Source organism: Lissotriton vulgaris, chromosome 1_2 (genome assembly GCF_964263255.1).
Source record: "Lissotriton vulgaris chromosome 1_2, aLisVul1.2, whole genome shotgun sequence".
NCBI lineage: Eukaryota > Metazoa > Chordata > Amphibia > Caudata > Salamandridae > Lissotriton > Lissotriton vulgaris.
The window spans coordinates 350,750,496-350,771,299 of record NC_141686.1 but is presented as its reverse complement, the minus strand read 5'-3'; the positions used below and the strand labels follow the sequence as shown (position 1 = coordinate 350,771,299).

Below are 20,804 nucleotides of genomic sequence, written 5' to 3'. Positions count from 1 at the left end.
ATCTGCCCCTTAATCTTTCTGCGCCTAAAAAGAACAACAACAAAAAAGGCCGCATGATCCTGCCTGATGGAGCGCGAGCTCAGGGCTCCACTATGTTTGGGGCGAGTTCAGGCTGTACGAACCTTCAAAACCTTAACCAATAGGAGCCCTGCCTGTGCTTATGAAGCGCTTCGAGCCACGCTCTGAGGCCTCATAGAGCTGGACATGAGGAGGGTTCCTATTGACGAGCCCAACAGCGCTCATGTGATCAACCCTCGAAGGATGAAAGGCAGACCCTGCAGAGATCCAGACCCTGGACCCCCTGGGATGCACTTCACGAAAACACCTCTAATCTTTATATAAAAAAAGAACTTATTTTACTTTCACTTCAAAACTCTGAGATTGTCGGGGTTCAAGGAAGGCAGCGGCGTAAAGGCCAGAGGGGCTTTGTATTAATGGGGGGGGGGGCTCCTGTAGGGGTGCAGAGGGCTCCTGTGGGGGTGCAGAGGGGGAGGGGGCTCTGTGGGGGTGCAGAGGCCCTGGGGGGCTTCTGGGGGTCCTGTGGGGGTGCAGAGGGGGGGTCCTGTGGAGGTACAGGGTGGGGTCTCTGGTCTCTAGCGTGGGTGTCTTCGGGGCGCTAGAAGCGTTAACAGTCAGTGTTGAAAGGAGGAGCGGCTCCTCCCCCCCTCTCCTGCTGTGAGGCCTGGGGAGGGGGGGGGGGGTCCGCCCCACGCCCCTCGCCCTGCAGAGTGATGTCACACATTCCAAAGTGCCGGGACTCGAGCCAGGAGAAGGAGCGCCTCGAGGGGGAGGAGGCAGCGCTAGAGAGGACAGAGCGACGGACATGGGGCAGCATCGGGGAGCCCTGGGGCTCCTGCTCCCCCTGCTGCTGGGGGGCCTCGGGCACGGTAAGGGGGCGCCCCTGAAGACAGAGAGGGGCTCACTCTGGGGGTGGGGCCGAGAGAGGGGCTCACTCTAGGGATGGGGCAGAGTGAGGGGCTCACTCTAGGGGTGGGACAGAGAGAGGGGCTCACTCTAGGGATGGGACAGAGAGAGGGGTTCACTCTAGGGGTGGGACAGAGAGAGGGGCTCATTCTAGGGGTGGGACAGAGAGAGGGGCTCACTCTAGGGATGGGACAGATAGAGGTTCACTCTAGGGGTGGGACTGAGAGAGGGGCTCACTCTAGGGCTGGTACAGAGAGAGGGGCTCACTCTAGGGGTGGGAAAGAGAGGGGTTCACTCTAGGGGTGGGACAGAGAGAGGGGCTCACTCTAGGGGTGGTACAGAGAGAGGGGCTCACTCTAGGGGTGGGACAGAGAGAGGGGCTCACTCTAGGGATGGGACAGAGAGAGGGGCTCACTCTAGGGGTGGGGCAGAGAGAGGGTCTCACTTTACGGATGGGACAGAGAGAGGTTCACTCTAGGGATGGGACAGAGAGAGGGGCTCACTCTAGGGATGGGACAGAGAGAGGGGCTCACTCTAGGGATGGGACAGAGAGAGGGGTTCACTCTAGGGATGGGACAGAGAGAGGGGCTCACTCTAGGGGTGGGACAGAGAGAGGGGCTCACTCTAGGGGTGGGACAGAGAGAGGGGCTCACTCTAGGGGTGGGACAGAGAGAGGGGCTCACTCTAGGGGTGGGACAGAGAGAGGGGCTCACTCTAGGGGTGGGACAGAGAGAGGGGTTCACTCTAGGGATGGGACAGGGAGAGGGGCTCACTCTAGGGGTGGGACAGAGAGAGGGGTTCACTCTAGGGGTGGGACAGGGAGAAGGGTTCACTCTAGGGGTGGGACAGAGAGAGGGGTTCACTCTAGGGGTGGGACAGGGAGAGGGGCTTACTCTAGGGGAGGGACAGAGAGGGGCTCACTCTACGGATGGGATAGAGAGAGGGGTTCACTCAAGGGGTGGGACAGAGAGAGGGGTTCACTCAAGGGGTGGGACAGAGAGAGGGGCTCACTCTACGGAGGGGACAGAGAGGAGTACACTCTAGGGGTGGGACAGAGAGAGGGACTCACTTTAGGGGTGGGACAGAGAGAGAGGTTCACTCTAGGGGTGGACATAGAGAGGGACTCCCTCTAGGGATGGGACAGAGAGATGGGCTCACTATGGGGGTGGGACAGATAGAGGGGCTCACTCTAGGGATGGGACAGAGTGATGGGCTCACTCTGGGGGTAGGACAGAGAGAGGGGTTCACTCTAGGGGTGGGACAAAGAGAGGGGCTCACTCTAGGGGTGGGACAGAGAGAGGGGTTCACTCTAGGGATGGGACAGAAAGAGGGGCTCACTCTAGGGGTGGGACAGAGAGAGGGGCTCACTCTAGGGGTGGGACAGAGAGCGGGATTACTCTAGGGGTGGTACAGAGAGAGGGGCTCACTCTAGGGGTGGGACAGAGAGATGGGTTCACTCTAGGGATGGGACAGAGAGAAGGGTTCACTCGAGGGGTGGGACAGGGAGAGGGGCTCACTCTAGGGGTGGGACGGAGAGAGGGGCTCACTCTAGGGGTGGGACAGAGAGAGGGGCTCACTCTAGGGGTGGGACAGAGAGAGGGACTCACTCTAGGGGTGGGACAGAGGGAGGGGCTCACTCTAGGGGTGGGACAGAGAGAGGGGCTCACTCTAGGGGTGGGACAGAGAGAGGGGCTCACTCTAGGGGTGGGACAGGGAGAAGGGTTCATTCTAGGGGTGGGACAGAGAGAGGGGTTCACTCTAGGGGTGGGACAGGGAGAAGGGTTCACTCTAGGGGGGACAGAGAGAGGGACTCACTCTAGGGGTGGACAGAGAGAGGGGCTCACTCTAGGGGTGGGACAGAGAGAGGGGCTCACTCTAGGGGTGGGACAGAGAGAGGGGTTCACTCTAGGGGTGGGACAGGGAGAAGGGTTCACTCTAGGGGTGGGACAGAGAGAGGGGTTCACTATAGGGGTGGGACAGGGAGAGGGGCTTACTCTAGGGGAGGGACAGAGAGGGGCTCACTCTACGGATGGGATAGAGAGGGGTTCACTCAAGGGGTGGGACAGAGAGAGGGGTTCACTCAAGGGGTGGGACAGAGAGAGGGGCTCACTCTACGGAGGAGACAGAGAGGATTACACTCTAGGGGTGGGACAGAGAGAGGGACTCACTTTAGGGGTGGGACAGAGAGAGAGGTTCACTCTAGGGGTGGGACATAGAGAGGGACTCACTCTAGGGATGGGACAGAGAGATGGGCTCACTCTGGGGGTGGGACAGATAGAGGGGCTCACTCTAGGGATGGGACAGAGTGATGGGCTCACTCTGGGGGTAGGACAGAGAGAGGGGTTCACTCTAGGGGTGGGACAGAGAGAGGGACTCACTCAAGGGGTGGACAGAGAGAGGGGTTCACTCTAGGGATGGGACAGAGCGAGTGACTCACTCTAGGGGTGGGAGAGGGAGAGGGGTTCACTCTAGGGGTGGGACAGAGAGAGGGGTTCACTCTAGGGATGGGACAGAGAGAGGGGCTCACTCTACGGATAGGGCAGAGAGAGGGGCTCACTCTAGGGGTGGGACAGAGAGAGGGACTCACTGTAGGGGTGGGACAGAGAGAGGGGTTCACTCTAGGGATGGGAAAGAGAGATGGGCTCACTCTGGTGGTGAGACAGAGAGAGGGGTTCACTGTAGGGGTGGGACAGAGAGAGGGGTTCACTCTAGGGATGGGAAAGAGAGATGGGCTCACTCTGGTGGTGAGACAGAGAGAGGGGTTCACTCTAGGGGTGGGACAGAGAGAGGGGTTCACTCTAGGGATGGGACAGAGAGAGGGACTCACTCTAGGGGTGGGGCAGAGAGAGGGGTTCACTCTACGGATGGGACAGAGAGAGGGGTTCACTCAAGGGGTGGGACAGAGAGAGGGGCTCACTCCACGGATGGGACAGAGAGAGGGGCTCACTCTAGGGGTGGGACAGAGAGAGGGGTTCACTCTAGGGGTGGGACAGAGAGAGGGACTCACTCAAGGGGTGGGACAGAGAGAGGGGTTCACTCTAGGGATGGGACAGAGAGAGGACTTCACTCTAGGGTTGGGACAGGGGGAGGTGTTCACTCTAAGGTTGGGACAGAGAGAGGGGCTCACTCTAGGGGTGGGACAGAGAGAGGGACTCACTGTAGGGGTGGGATAGAGAGAGGGGCTTACTCTAGGGGAGGGACAGAGAGGGGCTCACTCTACGGATGGGATAGAGAGAGGGGTTCACTCAAGGGGTGGGACAGAGAGAGGGGTTCACTCAAGGGGTGGGACAGAGAGAGGGGCTCACTCTACGGAGGGGACAGAGAGGAGTACACTCTAGGGGTGGGACAGAGAGAGGGACTCACTTTAGGGGTGGGACAGAGAGAGAGGTTCACTCTAGGGGTGGGACATAGAGAGGGACTCACTCTAGGGATGAGACAGAGAGATGGGCTCACTCTGGGGGTGGGACAGAGAGAGGGGCTCACTCTACGGATGGGACAGAGAGAGGGGTTCACTCAAGGGGTTCGACAGAGAGATGAACTCACTGAAGTGGTGGGACAGAGAGAGGGGTTCACTCTAGGGATGGGACAGAGAGAGGGGCTCACTCTACGGATGGGGCAGAGAGAGGGGCTCACTCTAGGGGTGGGACAGAGAGAGGGACTCACTGTAGGGGTGGGACAGAGAGAGGGGTTCACTCTAGGGATGGGAAAGAGAGATGGGCTCACTCTGGTGGTGAGACAGAGAGAGGGGTTCACTCTAGGGGTGAGACAGAGAGAGGGGTTCACTCTAGGGATGGTACAGGGAGAGGGACTCACTCTAGGGGTGGGACTGAGAGAGGGGTTCACTCTACGGATGGGACAGAGAGAGGGGTTCACTCAAGGGGTGGGACAGAGAGAGGGGCTCACTCTACGGATGGGACAGAGAGAGGGGCTCACTCTAGGGGTTGTGACAGAGAGAGGGGTTCACTCTAGGGGTGGGACAGAGAGAGGGACTCACTCAAGGGGTGGGACAGAGAGAGGGGTTCACTCTAGGGATGGGACAGAGAGAGGACTTCACTCTAGTGTTGGGACAGGGGGAGGTGTTCACTCTAAGGTTGGGACAGGGAGAGGTGTTCACTCTAGGCGTGGGACAGAGAGAGGGTCTCTCTCTAGTGGACGGACTGAAAGAGGGGCTCACTCTACGGATGGGACAGAGAGAGGGGCTCACTCTAGGGGTGGGACAGAGAGAGGGACTCACTGTAGGGGTGGGACAGAGAGAGGGGTTCACTCTAGGGATGGAACAGAGAGATGGGCTCACTCTGGGGGGGACAGAGAGGGGGGTTCACTCTAGGGGTGGGACAGAGAGAGGGACTAACTCAAGGGGTGGGAAAGAGAGAGAGGTTCACTCTAGGGATGGGACAGAGAAAGGGACTAACTCTAGGGGTGGGACAGAGAGAGGGGCTCACTCTACGGATGGGACAAAGAGAGGGGTTCACTCAAGGGGTGGGACAGAGAGAGGGGCTCACTCTACGGATGAGACAGAGAGAGGGGCTCACTCTAGGGGTGGGGCAGAGAGAGGGGTTCACTCTACGGATGGGACAGAGAGAGGGGTTCACTCAAGGGGTGGGACAGAGAGAGGGGCTCACTCCACGGATGGGACAGAGAGAGGGGCTCACTCTAGGGGTGGGACAGAGAGAGGGGTTCACTCTAGGGGTGGGACAGAGAGAGGGACTCACTCAAGGGGTGGGACAGAGAGAGGGGTTCACTCTAGGGATGGGACAGAGAGAGGACTTCACTCTAGGGTTGGGACAGGGGGAGGTGTTCACTCTAAGGTTGGGACAGAGAGAGGGGCTCACTCTAGGGGTGGGACAGAGAGAGGGACTCACTGTAGGGGTGGGACAGAGAGAGGAGCTTACTCTAGGGGAGGGACAGAGAGAGGCTCACTCTACGGATGGGATAGAGAGAGGGGTTCACTCAAGGGGTGGGACAGAGAGAGGGGTTCACTCAAGGGGTGGGACAGAGAGAGGGGCTCACTCTACGGAGGGGACAGAGAGGAGTACACTCTAGGGGTGGGACAGAGAGAGGGACTCACTTTAGGGGTGGGACAGAGAGAGAGGTTCACTCTAGGGGTGGGACATAGAGAGGGACTCACTCTAGGGATGAGACAGAGAGATGGGCTCACTCTGGGGGTGGGACAGAGAGAGGGGCTCACTCTACGGATGGGACAGAGAGAGGGGTTCACTCAAGGGGTTGGACAGAGAGATGAACTCACTGAAGTGGTGGGACAGAGAGAGGGGTTCACTCTAGGGATGGGACAGAGAGAGGGGCTCACTCTACGGATGGGGCAGAGAGAGGGGCTCACTCTAGGGGTGGGACAGAGAGAGGGACTCACTGTAGGGGTGGGACTGAGAGAGGGGTTCACTCTAGGGATGGGAAAGAGAGATGGGCTCACTCTGGTGGTGAGACAGAGAGAGGGGTTCACTCTAGGGGTGGGACAGAGAGAGGGGTTCACTCTAGAGATGGTACAGAGAGAGGGACTCACTCTAGGGGTGGGACTGAGAGAGGGGTTCACTCTACGGATGGGACAGAGAGAGGGGTTCACTCAAGGGGTGGGACAGAGAGAGGGACTCACTCTACGGATGGGACAGAGAGAGGGGCTCACTCTAGGGGTGGGACAGAGAGAGGGGTTCACTCTAGGGGTGGGACAGAGAGAGGGACTCACTCACAGGGTGGGATGGAGAGGGGTTCACTCTAGGGATGGGACAGAGAGAGGACTTCACTCTAGGGTTGGGACAGGGGGAGGTGTTCACTTTAAGGTTGGGACAGGGAGAGGTGTTCACTCTAGGCGTGGGACAGAGAGAGGGTCTCTCTCTAGTGGACGGACTGAAAGAGGGGCTCACTCTACGGATGGGACAGAGAGAGGGGCTCAATCTAGGGGTGGGACAGAGAGAGGGACTCACTGTAGGGGTGGGACAGAGAGAGGGGTTCACTCTAGGGATGGAACAAAGAGATGGGCTCACTCTGGGGGGACAGAGAGGGGGGTTCACTCTAGGGGTGGGACAGAGAGAGGGACTAACTCAAGGGGTGGGACAGAGAGAGAGGTTCACTCTAGGGATGGGACAGAGAGAGGGACTAACTCTAGGGGTGGGACAGAGAGAGGGGCTCACTCTACGGATGGGACAAAGAGAGGGGTTCACTCAAGGGGTGGGACAGAGAGAGGGGCTCACTCTACGGATGAGACAGAGAGAGGGGCTCACTCTAGGGGTTGGGCAGAGTGAGGGACTCACTGTAGGGGTGGGACAGAGAGAGGGGTTCACTCTAGGGATGGGACAGAGAGATGGGCTCACTCTAGGGGTGGGACAGGGAGAGGGGCTCACTCTAGGGGTGGGACAGAGAGAGGGGTTCACTCTAGGGGTGGGACAGGGAAAAGGGTTCACTCTAGGGGTGGGAAAGAGAGAGGGGTTCACTCTAGGGGTGGGACAGGAAGAGGGGCTTACTCTAGGGGAGGGACAGAGAGGGGCTCACTCTACGGATGGGATAGAGAGAGGGGTTCACTCAAGGGGTGGGACAGAGAGAGGGGTTCACTCAAGGGGTGGGACAGAGAGAGGGGCTCACTCTACGGAGGGGACAGAGAGGAGTACACTCTAGGGGTGGGACAGAGAGAGGGACTCACTTTAGGGGTGGGACAGAGAGAGAGGTTCACTCTAGGGGTGGGACATAGAGAGGGACTCACTCTAGGGATGGGACAGAGAGATGGGCTCACTATGGGGGTGGGACAGATAGAGGCGCTCACTCTAGGGATGGGACAGAGTGATGGGCTCACTCTGGGGGTAGGACAGAGAGAGGGGTTCACTCTAGGGGTGGGACAAAGAGAGGGGCTCACTCTAGGGGTGGGACAGAGAGAGGGGTTCACTCTAGGGATGGGACAGAGAGAGGGGCTCACTCTAGGGGTGGGACAGAGAGAGGGGCTCACTCTAGGGGTGGGACAGAGAGAGGGATTACTCTAGGGGTGGTACAGAGAGAGGGGCTCACTCTACGGGTGGGACAGAGAGAGGGGTTCACTCTAGGGGTGGGACAGAGAGAGGGGCTCACTCTAGGGGTGGGACAGAGAGAGGGGTTCACTCTAGGGATGGGACAGGGAGAAGGGTTCACTCTAGGAGTGGGACAGGGAGAGGGGCTCACTCTAGGGGTGGGACATAGAGAGGGGTTCACTCTAGGGGTGGGACAGAGAGAGGGGTTCACTCTAGGGGTGGGACAGAGAGAGGGGCTCACTCTAGGGGTGGGACAGAGAGATGGGTTCACTCTAGGGATGGGACAGAGAGAAGGGTTCACTCGAGGGGTGGGACAGGGAGAGGGGCTCACTCTAGGGGTGGGACGGAGAGAGGGGCTCACTCTAGGGGTGGGACAGAGAGAGGGGCTCACTCTAGGGGTGGGACAGAGAGAGGGACTCACTCTAGAGGTGGGACAGAGGGAGGGGCTCACTCTAGGGGTGGGACAGAGAGAGGGGCTCACTCTAGGGGTGGGACAGAGAGAGGGCCTCACTCTAGGGGTGGGACAGGGAGAAGGGTTCACTCTAGGGGTGGGACAGAGAGAGGGGTTCACTCTAGGGGTGGGACAGGGAGAAGGGTTCACTCTAGGGGGGGACAGAGAGAGGGACTCACTCTAGGGGTGGGACAGAGGGAGGGGCTCACTCTAGGGGTGGGACAGAGAGAGGGGCTCACTCTAGGGGTGGGACAGAGATAGGGGCTCACTCTAGGGGTGGGACAGGGAGAAGGGTTCACTCTAGGGGTGGGACAGGGAGAAGGGTTCACTCTAGGGATGGGACAGAGAGAGGGACTAACTCTAGGGGTGGGACAGAGAGAGGGGCTCACTCTACGGATGGGACAAAGAGAGGGGTTCACTCAAGGGGTGGGACAGAGAGAGGGGCTCACTCTACGGATGAGACAGAGAGAGGGGCTCACTCTAGGGGTTGGGCAGAGTGAGGGACTCACTGTAGGGGTGGGACAGAGAGAGGGGTTCACTCTAGGGATGGGACAGAGAGATGGGCTCACTCTAGGGGTGGGACAGGGAGAGGGGCTCACTCTAGGGGTGGGACAGAGAGAGGGGTTCACTCTAGGGGTGGGACAGGGAGAAGGGTTCACTCTAGGGGTGGGAAAGAGAGAGGGGTTCACTCTAGGGGTGGGACAGGAAGAGGGGCTTACTCTAGGGGAGGGACAGAGAGGGGCTCACTCTACGGATGGGATAGAGAGAGGGGTTCACTCAAGGGGTGGGACAGAGAGAGGGGTTCACTCAAGGGGTGGGACAGAGAGAGGGGCTCACTCTACGGAGGGGACAGAGAGGAGTACACTCTAGGGGTGGGACAGAGAGAGGGACTCACTTTAGGGGTGGGACAGAGAGAGAGGTTCACTCTAGGGGTGGGACATAGAGAGGGACTCACTCTAGGGATGGGACAGAGAGATGGGCTCACTATGGGGGTGGGACAGATAGAGGCGCTCACTCTAGGGATGGGACAGAGTGATGGGCTCACTCTGGGGGTAGGACAGAGAGAGGGGTTCACTCTAGGGGTGGGACAAAGAGAGGGGCTCACTCTAGGGGTGGGACAGAGAGAGGGGTTCACTCTAGGGATGGGACAGAGAGAGGGGCTCACTCTAGGGGTGGGACAGAGAGAGGGGCTCACTCTAGGGGTGGGACAGAGAGAGGGATTACTCTAGGGGTGGTACAGAGAGAGGGGCTCACTCTACGGGTGGGACAGAGAGAGGGGTTCACTCTAGGGGTGGGACAGAGAGAGGGGCTCACTCTAGGGGTGGGACAGAGAGAGGGGTTCACTCTAGGGATGGGACAGGGAGAAGGGTTCACTCTAGGAGTGGGACAGGGAGAGGGGCTCACTCTAGGGGTGGGACATAGAGAGGGGTTCACTCTAGGGGTGGGACAGAGAGAGGGGTTCACTCTAGGGGTGGGACAGAGAGAGGGGCTCACTCTAGGGGTGGGACAGAGAGATGGGTTCACTCTAGGGATGGGACAGAGAGAAGGGTTCACTCGAGGGGTGGGACAGGGAGAGGGGCTCACTCTAGGGGTGGGACGGAGAGAGGGGCTCACTCTAGGGGTGGGACAGAGAGAGGGGCTCACTCTAGGGGTGGGACAGAGAGAGGGACTCACTCTAGAGGTGGGACAGAGGGAGGGGCTCACTCTAGGGGTGGGACAGAGAGAGGGGCTCACTCTAGGGGTGGGACAGAGAGAGGGCCTCACTCTAGGGGTGGGACAGGGAGAAGGGTTCACTCTAGGGGTGGGACAGAGAGAGGGGTTCACTCTAGGGGTGGGACAGGGAGAAGGGTTCACTCTAGGGGGGGACAGAGAGAGGGACTCACTCTAGGGGTGGGACAGAGGGAGGGGCTCACTCTAGGGGTGGGACAGAGAGAGGGGCTCACTCTAGGGGTGGGACAGAGATAGGGGCTCACTCTAGGGGTGGGACAGGGAGAAGGGTTCACTCTAGGGGTGGGACAGAGAGAGGGGTTCACTCTAGGGGTGGGACAGGGAGAAGGGTTCACTCTAGGGGTGGGACAGAGAGAGGGGTTCACTCTAGGGGTGGGACAGGGAGAGGGGCTTACTCTAAGGGAGGGACAGAGAGGGGCTCACTCTACGGATGGGATAGAGAGGGGTTCACTCAAGGGGTGGGACAGAGAGAGGGGTTCACTCAAGGGGTGGGACAGAGAGAGGGGCTCACTCTACGGAGGGGACAGAGAGGATTACACTCTAGGGGTGGGACAGAGAGAGGGACTCACTTTAGGGGTGGGACAGAGAGAGAGGTTCACTCTAGGGGTGGGACATAGAGAGGGACTCACTCTAGGGATGGGACAGAGAGATGGGCTCACTCTGGGGGTGGGACAGATAGAGGGGCTCACTCTAGGGATGGGACAGAGTGATGGGCTCACTCTGGGGGTAGGACAGAGAGAGGGGTTCACTCTAGGGGTGGGACAGAGAGAGGGACTCACTCAAGGGGTGGACAGAGAGAGGGGTTCACTCTAGAGATGGGACAGAGAGAGTGACTCACTCTAGGGGTGGGACAGGGAGAGGGGTTCACTCTAGGGGTGGGACAGAGAGAGGGGTTCACTCTAGGGATGGGACAGAGAGAGGGGCTCACTCTACGGATGGGGCAGAGAGAGGGGCTCACTCTAGGGGTGGGACAGAGAGAGGGACTCACTGTAGGGGTGGGACAGAGAGAGGGGTTCACTCTAGGGATGGGAAAGAGAGATGGGCTCACTCTGGTGGTGAGACAGAGAGAGGGGTTCACTGTAGGGGTGGGACAGAGAGAGGGGTTCACTCTAGGGATGGGAAAGAGAGATGGGCTCACTCTGGTGGTGAGACAGAGAGAGGGGTTCACTCTAGGGGTGGGACAGAGAGAGGGGTTCACTCTTGGGATGGGACAGAGAGAGGGACTCACTCTAGGGGTGGGGCAGAGAGAGGGGTTCACTCTACGGATGGGACAGAGAGAGGGGTTCACTCAAGGGGTGGGACAGAGAGAGGGGCTCACTCTACGGATGGGACAGAGAGAGGGGCTCACTCTAGGGGTGGGACAGAGAGAGGGGTTCACTCTAGGGGTGGGACAGAGAGAGGGACTCACTCAAGGGGTGGGACAGAGAGAGGGGTTCACTCTAGGGATGGGACAGAGAGAGGACTTCACTCTAGGGTTGGGACAGGGGGAGGTGTTCACTCTAAGGTTGGGACAGAGAGAGGGGCTCACTCTAGGGGTGGGACAGAGAGAGGGACTCACTGTAGGGGTGGGACAGAGAGAGGGGCTTACTCTAGGGGAGGGACAGAGAGGGGCTCACTCTACGGATGGGATAGAGAGAGGGGTTCACTCTAGGGATGGGAAAGAGAGATGGGCTCACTCTAGGGGTGGGACAGAGAGAGGGACTCACTGTAGGGGTGGGACAGAGAGAGGGGCTTACTCTAGGGGAGGGACAGAGAGGGGCTCACTCTACGGATGGGACAGAGAGAGGGGTTCACTCTAGGGATGGGAAAGAGAGATGGGCTCACTCTGGTGGTGAGACAGAGAGAGGGGTTCACTGTAGGGGTGGGACAGAGAGAGGGGTTCACTCTAGGGATGGGAAAGAGAGATGGGCTCACTCTGGTGGTGAGACAGAGAGAGGGGTTCACTCAAGGGGTGGGACAGAGAGAGGGGTTCACTCAAGGGGTGGGACAGAGAGAGTCAAGTCAAGTCAAAGAATTTATATAGCGCACTACATACCCAGAGGGTCTCAAGGCGCTTAGGGAGGGTAAGGGGATTACTTGTCAAATATCCACGTTTTAAGTTGTTTTCTGAATGCTAGGTGGTTCTGGGTAAGGCGAAGGTAAGTGGGGAGTGAGTTCCATGTTTTAGCAGCCAGGTATGAGAAGGATCTGCCTCCCATGGTTGTCTTGTTAATGCGAGGTACAGTGGCGAGGGCTTGGCTGGAAGAACGTAGTTGGCGGGAGGGGGTGTAGAAGGACAGTCGTGAGTTGAGGCATTCTGGTCCGATGTCGTAGAGTGATTTGTGTGCGTGGGTAAGCAGTCGGAAAGTGATCCTCTTATTGACGGGTAGCCAGTGGAGGTCTTTCAGGTGACCAGAGATGTGTTCGTTACGCGGGATGTCTAATATGATCCTGGCTGAGGCGTTTTGGATTCGTTGGAGTTTCTTCTGGAGTTTAGCGGTAGTACCTGCGTAGAGGGTATTTCCGTAGTCCAGTCGGCTCGTGACCAGAGCATGGGTGACTGTTTTTCTGGTTTCGGTGGGGATCCAGCGAAATGTTTTTTTGAGCATGCGAAGAATGTTGAAGCAGGATGAGGATACAGCGCTGACTTGTCTGTTCATTGAAAGTGAAGAATCCAGGATAACGCCTAGGTTCCGTGCGTGGTCTGTCGGGATGGGTGCTTTTCCAAGGGCTTCGGGCCACCAAGAGTCGTCCCATGCAGAGGGGGATGTACCTAAGATGAGGACTTCAGTTTTATCTGAATTCAGTTTCAGACGGCTGTGTTTCATCCATTCGGCAACTTCTTTCATTCCTTCGTGTAGGTTAGTTTTGGCGGTGCTGGGGACATTGGTGAGAGAAAGGATCAGTTGAGTGTCATCCGCGTAAGAGATGATGTTGAGGTTGTGTAGGCGTGCGATGGCCGCGAGGGGGCTCATGTATACGTTGAAGAGGGTGGGGCTGAGTGAAGATCCTTGTGGTACGCCACAGATGACTTCAGAGGCCTCGGACTTGAATGGTGGAAGGCGGACTCTCTGGGTTCTTCCGGTGAGGAACGAGGTGATCCATTCGAGTGCTTTTCCTTGTATTCCGGTGTTTCTGAGGCGTTGTAAAAGGGTGCTGTGGCAGACTGTGTCGAAGGCTGCGGAGAGGTCGAGGAGGATGAGGGCGACTGTGTCTCCATTGTCCAGTAGAGTTCGAATGTCGTCTGTTGCTGCGATGAGGGCGGTCTCAGTGCTGTGTTTTGCTCGGAAGCCAGATTGTGAGGAGTCGAGGGATTTGTTGGCTTCGAGGAAAGCGGCGAGCTGGTTGTTGACAGCTTTCTCGATGACTTTGGCCGGGAAAGGAAGGAGTGATATGGGGCGGTAATTTTTGAGTTCGGTGGGGTCCGCTGTGGGTTTTTTCAGAAGGGCGGTGAGTTCAGCGTGTTTCCAGCTTTCCGGGAAGGTGGCGGAGTTGAAGGAGCAGTTGATGACGTCTCGGAGGTGCGGTGCTATGACGGAGTCTGCTTTGTTGAAGATGTGGTGAGGACATGGGTCTGTGGGGGATCCTGAGTGGATGGAGTTCATCAGGCGGATGGTGTCTTCAGTGGAGATTGGGTTCCAGTCGTTAAGGGTGTTCAGGGGGGAGACTGTTCGTCATATGGTTGGGTGGGTTGGTCTCCGGGTTGGTTGTCGAAGCTGTTGTGGATGTCTGCAATTTACTCTCTACGGAGGGGACAAAGAGGAGTACACTTTAGGGGTGGGACAGAGAGATGGGCTCACTCTGGGGGTGGGACAGATAGAGGGGCTCACTCCAGGGATGGGACAGAGTGATGGGCTCACTCTGGGGGTAGGACAGAGAGAGGGGTTCACTCTAGGGGTGGGACAGAGAGAGGGACTCACTCAAGGGGTGGACAGAGAGAGGGGTTCTCTCTAGGGATGGGACAGAGAGAGTGACTCACTCTAGGGGTGGGACAGGGAGAGGGGTTCACTCCAGGGGTGGGACAGAGAGAGGGGTTCACTCTAGGGGTGGGACAGGGAGAGGGGCGCACTCTAGGGGTGGGACAGAGAGAGAGGTTCACTCTAGGGATGGGACAGAGAGATGGGCTCACTCTGGGGGTGGGACAGAGAGAGGGGTTCACTCTAGGGGTGGGACAGAGAGAGGGACTCACTCAAGGGGTGGGACAGAGAGAGGGGTTCACTCTAGGGATGGGACAGAGAGATGGGCTCACTCTGGGGGTGGGACAGAGAGAGGGGTTGACTCTAGGGGTGGGACAGAGAGAGGGACTCACTCTAGGGGTGGGACAGAGAGAGGGGCTCACTCTACGGATGGGACAGAGAGAGGGGTTCACTCAAGGGGTGGGACAGAGAGAGGGGCTCACTCTACGGATGGGACAGAGAGAGGGGCTAACTCTAGGGATGGGACAGAGAGATGGGCTCACTCTAGGGGTGGGACAGAGAGAGGGGCTCACTCTACGGATGGGACAGAGAGAGGGGTTCACTCAAGGGGTTGGACAGAGAGATGAACTCACTGAAGTGGTGGGACAGAGAGAGGGGTTCACTCTAGGGATGGGACAGAGAGAGGGGCTCACTCTACGGATGGGGCAGAGAGAGGGGCTCACTCTAGGGGTGGGACAGAGAGAGGGACTCACTGTAGGGGTGGGACAGAGAGAGGGGTTCACTCTAGGGATGGGAAAGAGAGATGGGCTCACTCTGGTGGTGAGACAGAGAGAGGGGTTCACTCTAGGGGTGGGACAGAGAGAGGGGTTCACTCTAGGGATGGTACAGAGAGAGGGACTCACTCTAGGGGTGGGACTGAGAGAGGGGTTCACTCTACGGATGGGACAGAGAGAGGGGTTCACTCAAGGGGTGGGACAGAGAGAGGGGCTCACTCTACGGATGGGACAGAGAGAGGGGCTCACTCTAGGGGTGGGACAGAGAGAGGGGTTCACTCTAGGGGTGGGACAGAGAGAGGGACTCACTCAAGGGGTGGGACAGAGAGAGGGGTTCACTCTAGGGATGGGACAGAGAGAGGACTTCACTCAAGGGGTGGGACAGAGAGAGGGGTTCACTCTAGGGATGGGACAGAGAGATGGGCTCACTCTGGGGGTGGGACAGAGAGAGGGGTTGACTCTAGGGGTGGGACAGAGAGAGGGACTCACTCTAGGGGTGGGACAGAGAGAGGGGCTCACTCTACGGATGGGACAGAGAGAGGGGTTCACTCAAGGGGTTGGACAGAGAGATGAACTCACTGAAGTGGTGGGACAGAGAGAGGGGTTCACTCTAGGGATGGGACAGAGAGAGGGGCTCACTCTACGGATGGGGCAGAGAGAGGGGCTAACTCTAGGGATGGGACAGAGAGATGGGCTCACTCTAGGGGTGGGACAGAGAGAGGGGCTCACTCTACGGATGGGACAGAGAGAGGGGTTCACTCAAGGGGTTGGACAGAGAGATGAACTCACTGAAGTGGTGGGACAGAGAGAGGGGTTCACTCTAGGGATGGGACAGAGAGAGGGGCTCACTCTACGGATGGGGCAGAGAGAGGGGCTCACTCTAGGGGTGGGACAGAGAGAGGGACTCACTGTAGGGGTGGGACAGAGAGAGGGGTTCACTCTAGGGATGGGAAAGAGAGATGGGCTCACTCTGGTGGTGAGACAGAGAGAGGGGTTCACTCTAGGGGTGGGACAGAGAGAGGGGTTCACTCTAGGGATGGTACAGAGAGAGGGACTCACTCTAGGGGTGGGACTGAGAGAGGGGTTCACTCTACGGATGGGACAGAGAGAGGGGTTCACTCAAGGGGTGGGACAGAGAGAGGGGCTCACTCTACGGATGGGACAGAGAGAGGGGCTCACTCTAGGGGTGGGACAGAGAGAGGGGTTCACTCTAGGGGTGGGACAGAGAGAGGGACTCACTCAAGGGGTGGGACAGAGAGAGGGGTTCACTCTAGGGATGGGACAGAGAGAGGACTTCACTCTAGGGTTGGGACAGGGGGAGGTGTTCACTCTAAGGTTGGGACAGGGAGAGGTGTTCACTCTAGGCGTGGGACAGAGAGAGGGTCTCTCTCTATTGGACGGACTGAAAGAGGGGCTCACTCTACGGATGGGACAGAGAGAGGGGCTCACTCTAGGGGTGGGACAGAGAGAGGGACTCACTGTAGGGGTGGGACAGAGAGAGGGGTTCACTCTAGGGATGGAACAGAGAGATGGGCTCACTCTTGGGGGGACAGAGAGGGGGGTTCACTCTAGGGGTGGGACAGAGAGAGGGACTAACTCAAGGGGTGGGACAGAGAGAGAGGTTCACTCTAGGGATGGGACAGAGAGAGGGACTAACTCTAGGGGTGGGAAAGAGAGAGGGGCTCACTCTACGGATGGGACAAAGAGAGGGGTTCACTCAAGGGGTGGGACAGAGAGAGGGGCTCACTCTACGGATGAGACAGAGAGAGGGGCTCACTCTAGGGGTTGGACAGAGAGAGGGACTCACTGTAGGGGTGGGACAGAGAGAGGGGTTCACTCTAGGGATGGGACAGAGAGATGGGCTCACTCTAGGGGTGGGACAGACAGAGGGGCTCACTCTACGGATGGGACAGAGAGAGGGGTTCACTCAAGGGGTGGGACAGAGAGAGGGGCTCACTCTACGGATGGGACAGAGAGAGGGGTTCACTCAAGGGGTGGGACAGAGAGAGGGGCTCACTCTACGGATGGGACAGAGAGAGGGGCTCACTCTAGGGGTGGGACAGAGAGAGGGGTTCACTCTAGGGGTGGGACAGAGAGAGGGACTCACTCAAGGGGTGGGACAGAGAGAGGGGTTCACTCTAGGGATGGGACAGAGAGAGGACTTCACTCTAGGGTTGGGACAGGGGGAGGTGTTCACTCTAAGGTTGGGACAGGGAGAGGTGTTCACTCTAGGCGTGGGACAGAGAGAGGGTCTCTCTCTATTGGACGGACTGAAAGAGGGGCTCACTCTACGGATGGGACAGAGAGAGGGGCTCACTCTAGGGGTGGGACAGAGAGAGGGACTCACTGTAGGGGTGGGACAGAGAGAGGGGTTCACTCTAGGGATGGAACAGAGAGATGGGCTCACTCTTGGGGGGACAGAGAGGGGGGTTCACTCTAGGGGTGGGACAGAGAGAGGGACTAACTCAAGGGGTGGGACAGAGAGAGAGGTTCACTCTAGGGATGGGACAGAGAGAGGGACTAACTCTAGGGGTGGGAAAGAGAGAGGGGCTCACTCTACGGATGGGACAAAGAGAGGGGTTCACTCAAGGGGTGGGACAGAGAGAGGGGCTCACTCTACGGATGAGACAGAGAGAGGGGCTCACTCTAGGGGTTGGACAGAGAGAGGGACTCACTGTAGGGGTGGGACAGAGAGAGGGGTTCACTCTAGGGATGGGACAGAGAGATGGGCTCACTCTAGGGGTGGGACAGACAGAGGGGCTCACTCTACGGATGGGACAGAGAGAGGGGTTCACTCAAGGGGTGGGACAGAGAGAGGGGCTCACTCTACGGATGGGACAGAGAGAGGGGCTCACTCTAGGGGTGGGACAGTGAGAGGGACCCACTGTAGGGGTGGGACAGAGAGAGGGGTTCACTCTAGGGATGGGACAGAGAGATGGGCTCACACTGGGGGTGGGACAGAGAGAGGGGTTCACTCTAGGGGTGGGACAGAGAGAGGGACTCACTCAAGGGGTGGGACAGAGCAAGGGGCTCACTCTAGGAATGGGACAGAGAGAGGGACTCACTGTAGGGGTGGGACAGAGAGAGGGGTACACTATAGGGATGGGAAAGAGAGATGGGCTCACTCTGGGGGTGGGACAGAGAGAGGGGTTCACTCTAGGGGTGGGACAGAGAGAGGGACTCACTCAAGGGGTAGGACAGAGAGAGGGGTTCACTCTAGGGATGGGACAGAGAGAGGGACTCACTCTAGGGGTGGGACAGAGAGAGGGGCCCACTCCACGGATGGGATAGAGAGAGGGGTTCACTCAGGGGGTGGGACAGAGAGAGGGGCTCACTGTACGGATGGGACAGAGAGAGGGGCTCACTCTAGGGGTGGGACAGGGAGAGGGACTCACTGTATGGGTGGGACGGAGATGGTCTCACTCTGGGGGTGGGACAGAGAGAGGGGTTCACACTAGGGGTGGGACAGGGAGAGGGGCTCACTCTACAGATGGGACAGAGAAAGGGGTTCACTCAAGGGGTGGGACAGAGAGAGGGGCTCACTCTAGGGGTGGGAAAGAGAGAGGGGTTCACTCTAGGGGTGGGACAGAGAGGGGGACTCACTCAAGGGGTGGGACAGAGAGAGGGGTTCACTCTAGGGATGGGACAGAGAGAGGACCTCACTCTAGGGTTGGGACAGGGGGAGGTGTTCACTCTAGGGTTGGGACAGGGAGAGGTGTTCACTCTAAGCGTGGGAAAGAGAGAAGGGCTCACTCTAGTGGACGGACTGAAAGAGGGGCTCACTCTACGGATGGGACAGAGAGAGGTGCTCACTCTAGGGGTGGGACAGATAGAGGGACTCACTGTAGGGGTGGGACAGAGAGAGGGGTTCACTCTAGGGATGGAACAGAGAGATGGGCTCAGTCTGGGGGGGGCAGAGAGAGGGGTTCACTCTAGGGGTGGGACAGAGAGAGGGACTCACTCAAAGGGTGGGACAGAGAGAGGGATTCACTCTAGGGATGGGACAGAGAGAGGGACTCACTCTAGGGGTGGGACAGAGAGAGGGGCTCACTCTACGGGTGGGACGGAGAGAGGGGTTCACTCTAGGGGTGGGACAGGGAGAAGGGTTCACTCTAGGGGTGGGACAGAGAGAGGGGTTCACTCTAGGGGTGGGACAGGGAGAGGGGCTTACTCTAGGGGAGGGACAGAGAGGGGCTCACTCTAGGGGTGGGACAGAGAGAGGGGCTCACTCTAGTGGACGGACTGAAAGAGGGGCTCACTCTACGGATGAGATAGAGAGAGGGGTTCACTCAAGGGGTGGGACAGAGAGAGGGGCTCACTCTACGGATGGGACAGAGAGGAGTACACTCTAGGGGTGGGACAGAGAGAGGGACTCACTGTAGGGGTGGGACAGAGAGAGATGGTCACTCTAGGGATGGGACATAGAGAGGGGCTCACTGTAGGGATGGGACAGAGAGATGGGCTCACTCTGGGGGTGGGACAGATAGAGGGGCTCACTCTAGGGATGGGACAGAGAGATGGGCTCACTCTGGGGGTGGGACAGAGAGAGGGGTTCACTCTAGGGGTGGGACAGAGAGAGGGACTCACTCAAGGGGTGGACAGAGAGAGGGGTTCACTCTAGGGATGGGACAGAGAGAGTGACTCACTCTAGGGGTGGGACAGAGAGAGGGACTCACTCAAGGGGTGGGACAGAGAGAGGGGTTCACTCTAGGGATGGGACAGAGAGATGAGCTCACTCTGGGGGTGGGACAGAGAGAGGGGTTGACTCTAGGGGTGGGACAGAGAGAGGGACTCACTCTAGGGGTGGGACAGAGAGAGGGGCTCACTCTACGGATGGGACAGAGAGAGGGGTTCACTCAAGGGGTGGGACAGAGAGAGGGGCTCACTCTACGGATGGGACAGAGAGAGGGGCTAACTCTAGGGATGGGACAGAGAGATGGGCTCACTCTAGGGGTGGGAGAGAGAGAGGGGCTCACTCTACGGATGGGACAGAGAGAGGGGTTCACTCAAGGGGTTGGACAGAGAGAGGAACTCACTGCAGGGGTGGGACAGAGAGAGGGGTTCACTCTAGGGATGGGACAGAGAGAGGGGCTTACTCTACGGATGGGGCAGAGAGAGGGGCTCACTCTAGGGGTGGGACAGAGAGAGGGACTCACTCAAGGGGTGGGACAGAGAGAGGGGTTCACTCTAGGGATGGGACAGAGAGAGGACTTCACTCTAGGGTTGGGACAGGGGGAGGTGTTCACTCTAAGGTTGGGACAGGGAGAGGTGTTCACTCTAGGCGTGGGACAGAGAGAGGGTCTCCCTCTAGTGGACGGATTGAAAGAGGGGCTCACTCTACGGATGGGACAGAGAGAGGGGCTCACTCTAGGGGTGGGACAGAGAGAGGGACTCACTGTAGGGGTGGGACAGAGAGAGGGGTTCACTCTAGGGATGGAACAGAGAGATGGGCTCACTCTGGGAGGGACAGAGAGGGGGGTTAACTCTAGGGGTGGGAAAGAGAGAGGGACTCACTCAAGGGGTGGGACAGAGAGAGGGGTTCACTCTAGGGATGGGACAGAGAGAGGGACTAACTCTAGGGGTGGGACAGAGAGAGGGGCTCACTCTACAGATGGGACAGAGAGAGGGGTTCACTCAAGGGGTGGGACAGAGAGAGGGGCTCACTCTACGGATGAGACAGAGAGAGGGGCTCACTCTAGGGGTTGGACAGAGAGAGGGACTCACTGTAGGGGTGGGACAGGGAGAGGGGTTCACTCTAGGGATGGGACAGAGAGATGGGCTCACTCTAGGGGTGGGACAGAGAGAGGGGCTCACTCTACGGATGGGACAGAGAGAGGGGCTCACTCTACGGATGGGACAGAGAGAGGGGCTCACTCTAGGGGTGGGACGGTGAGAGGGACTCACTGTAGGGGTGGGACAGAGAGAGGGGTTCACTCTAGGGATGGGACAGAGAGATGGGCTCACACTGGGGGTGGGACTGAGAGAGGGGTTCACTCTAGGGGGTGGACAGAGAGAGGGACTCACT

The 20,804-nt window shown here is 58.6% G+C and overlaps 1 protein-coding gene across 2 annotated transcripts in view; it reads left to right on the top strand.

The window, feature by feature from the left end:
- The first annotated feature begins 741 nt into the window (after nt 1–741).
- LOC147736771 (uncharacterized) overlaps nt 742–20,804 on the top strand; it is a 112,637-nt gene continuing 92,574 nt past the window's right edge. Inside the window, exon 1 of one of the 2 annotated variants that reach the window (XM_086953473.1) lies at nt 742–887. In XM_086953473.1, the coding sequence (XP_086809599.1) occupies nt 824–887 (64 nt within the window). In that variant the 5' untranslated portion in view covers nt 742–823. The remainder of the gene's footprint in view (nt 888–20,804) is intronic. The other variant, XM_086953474.1, reaches the window with a different exon arrangement.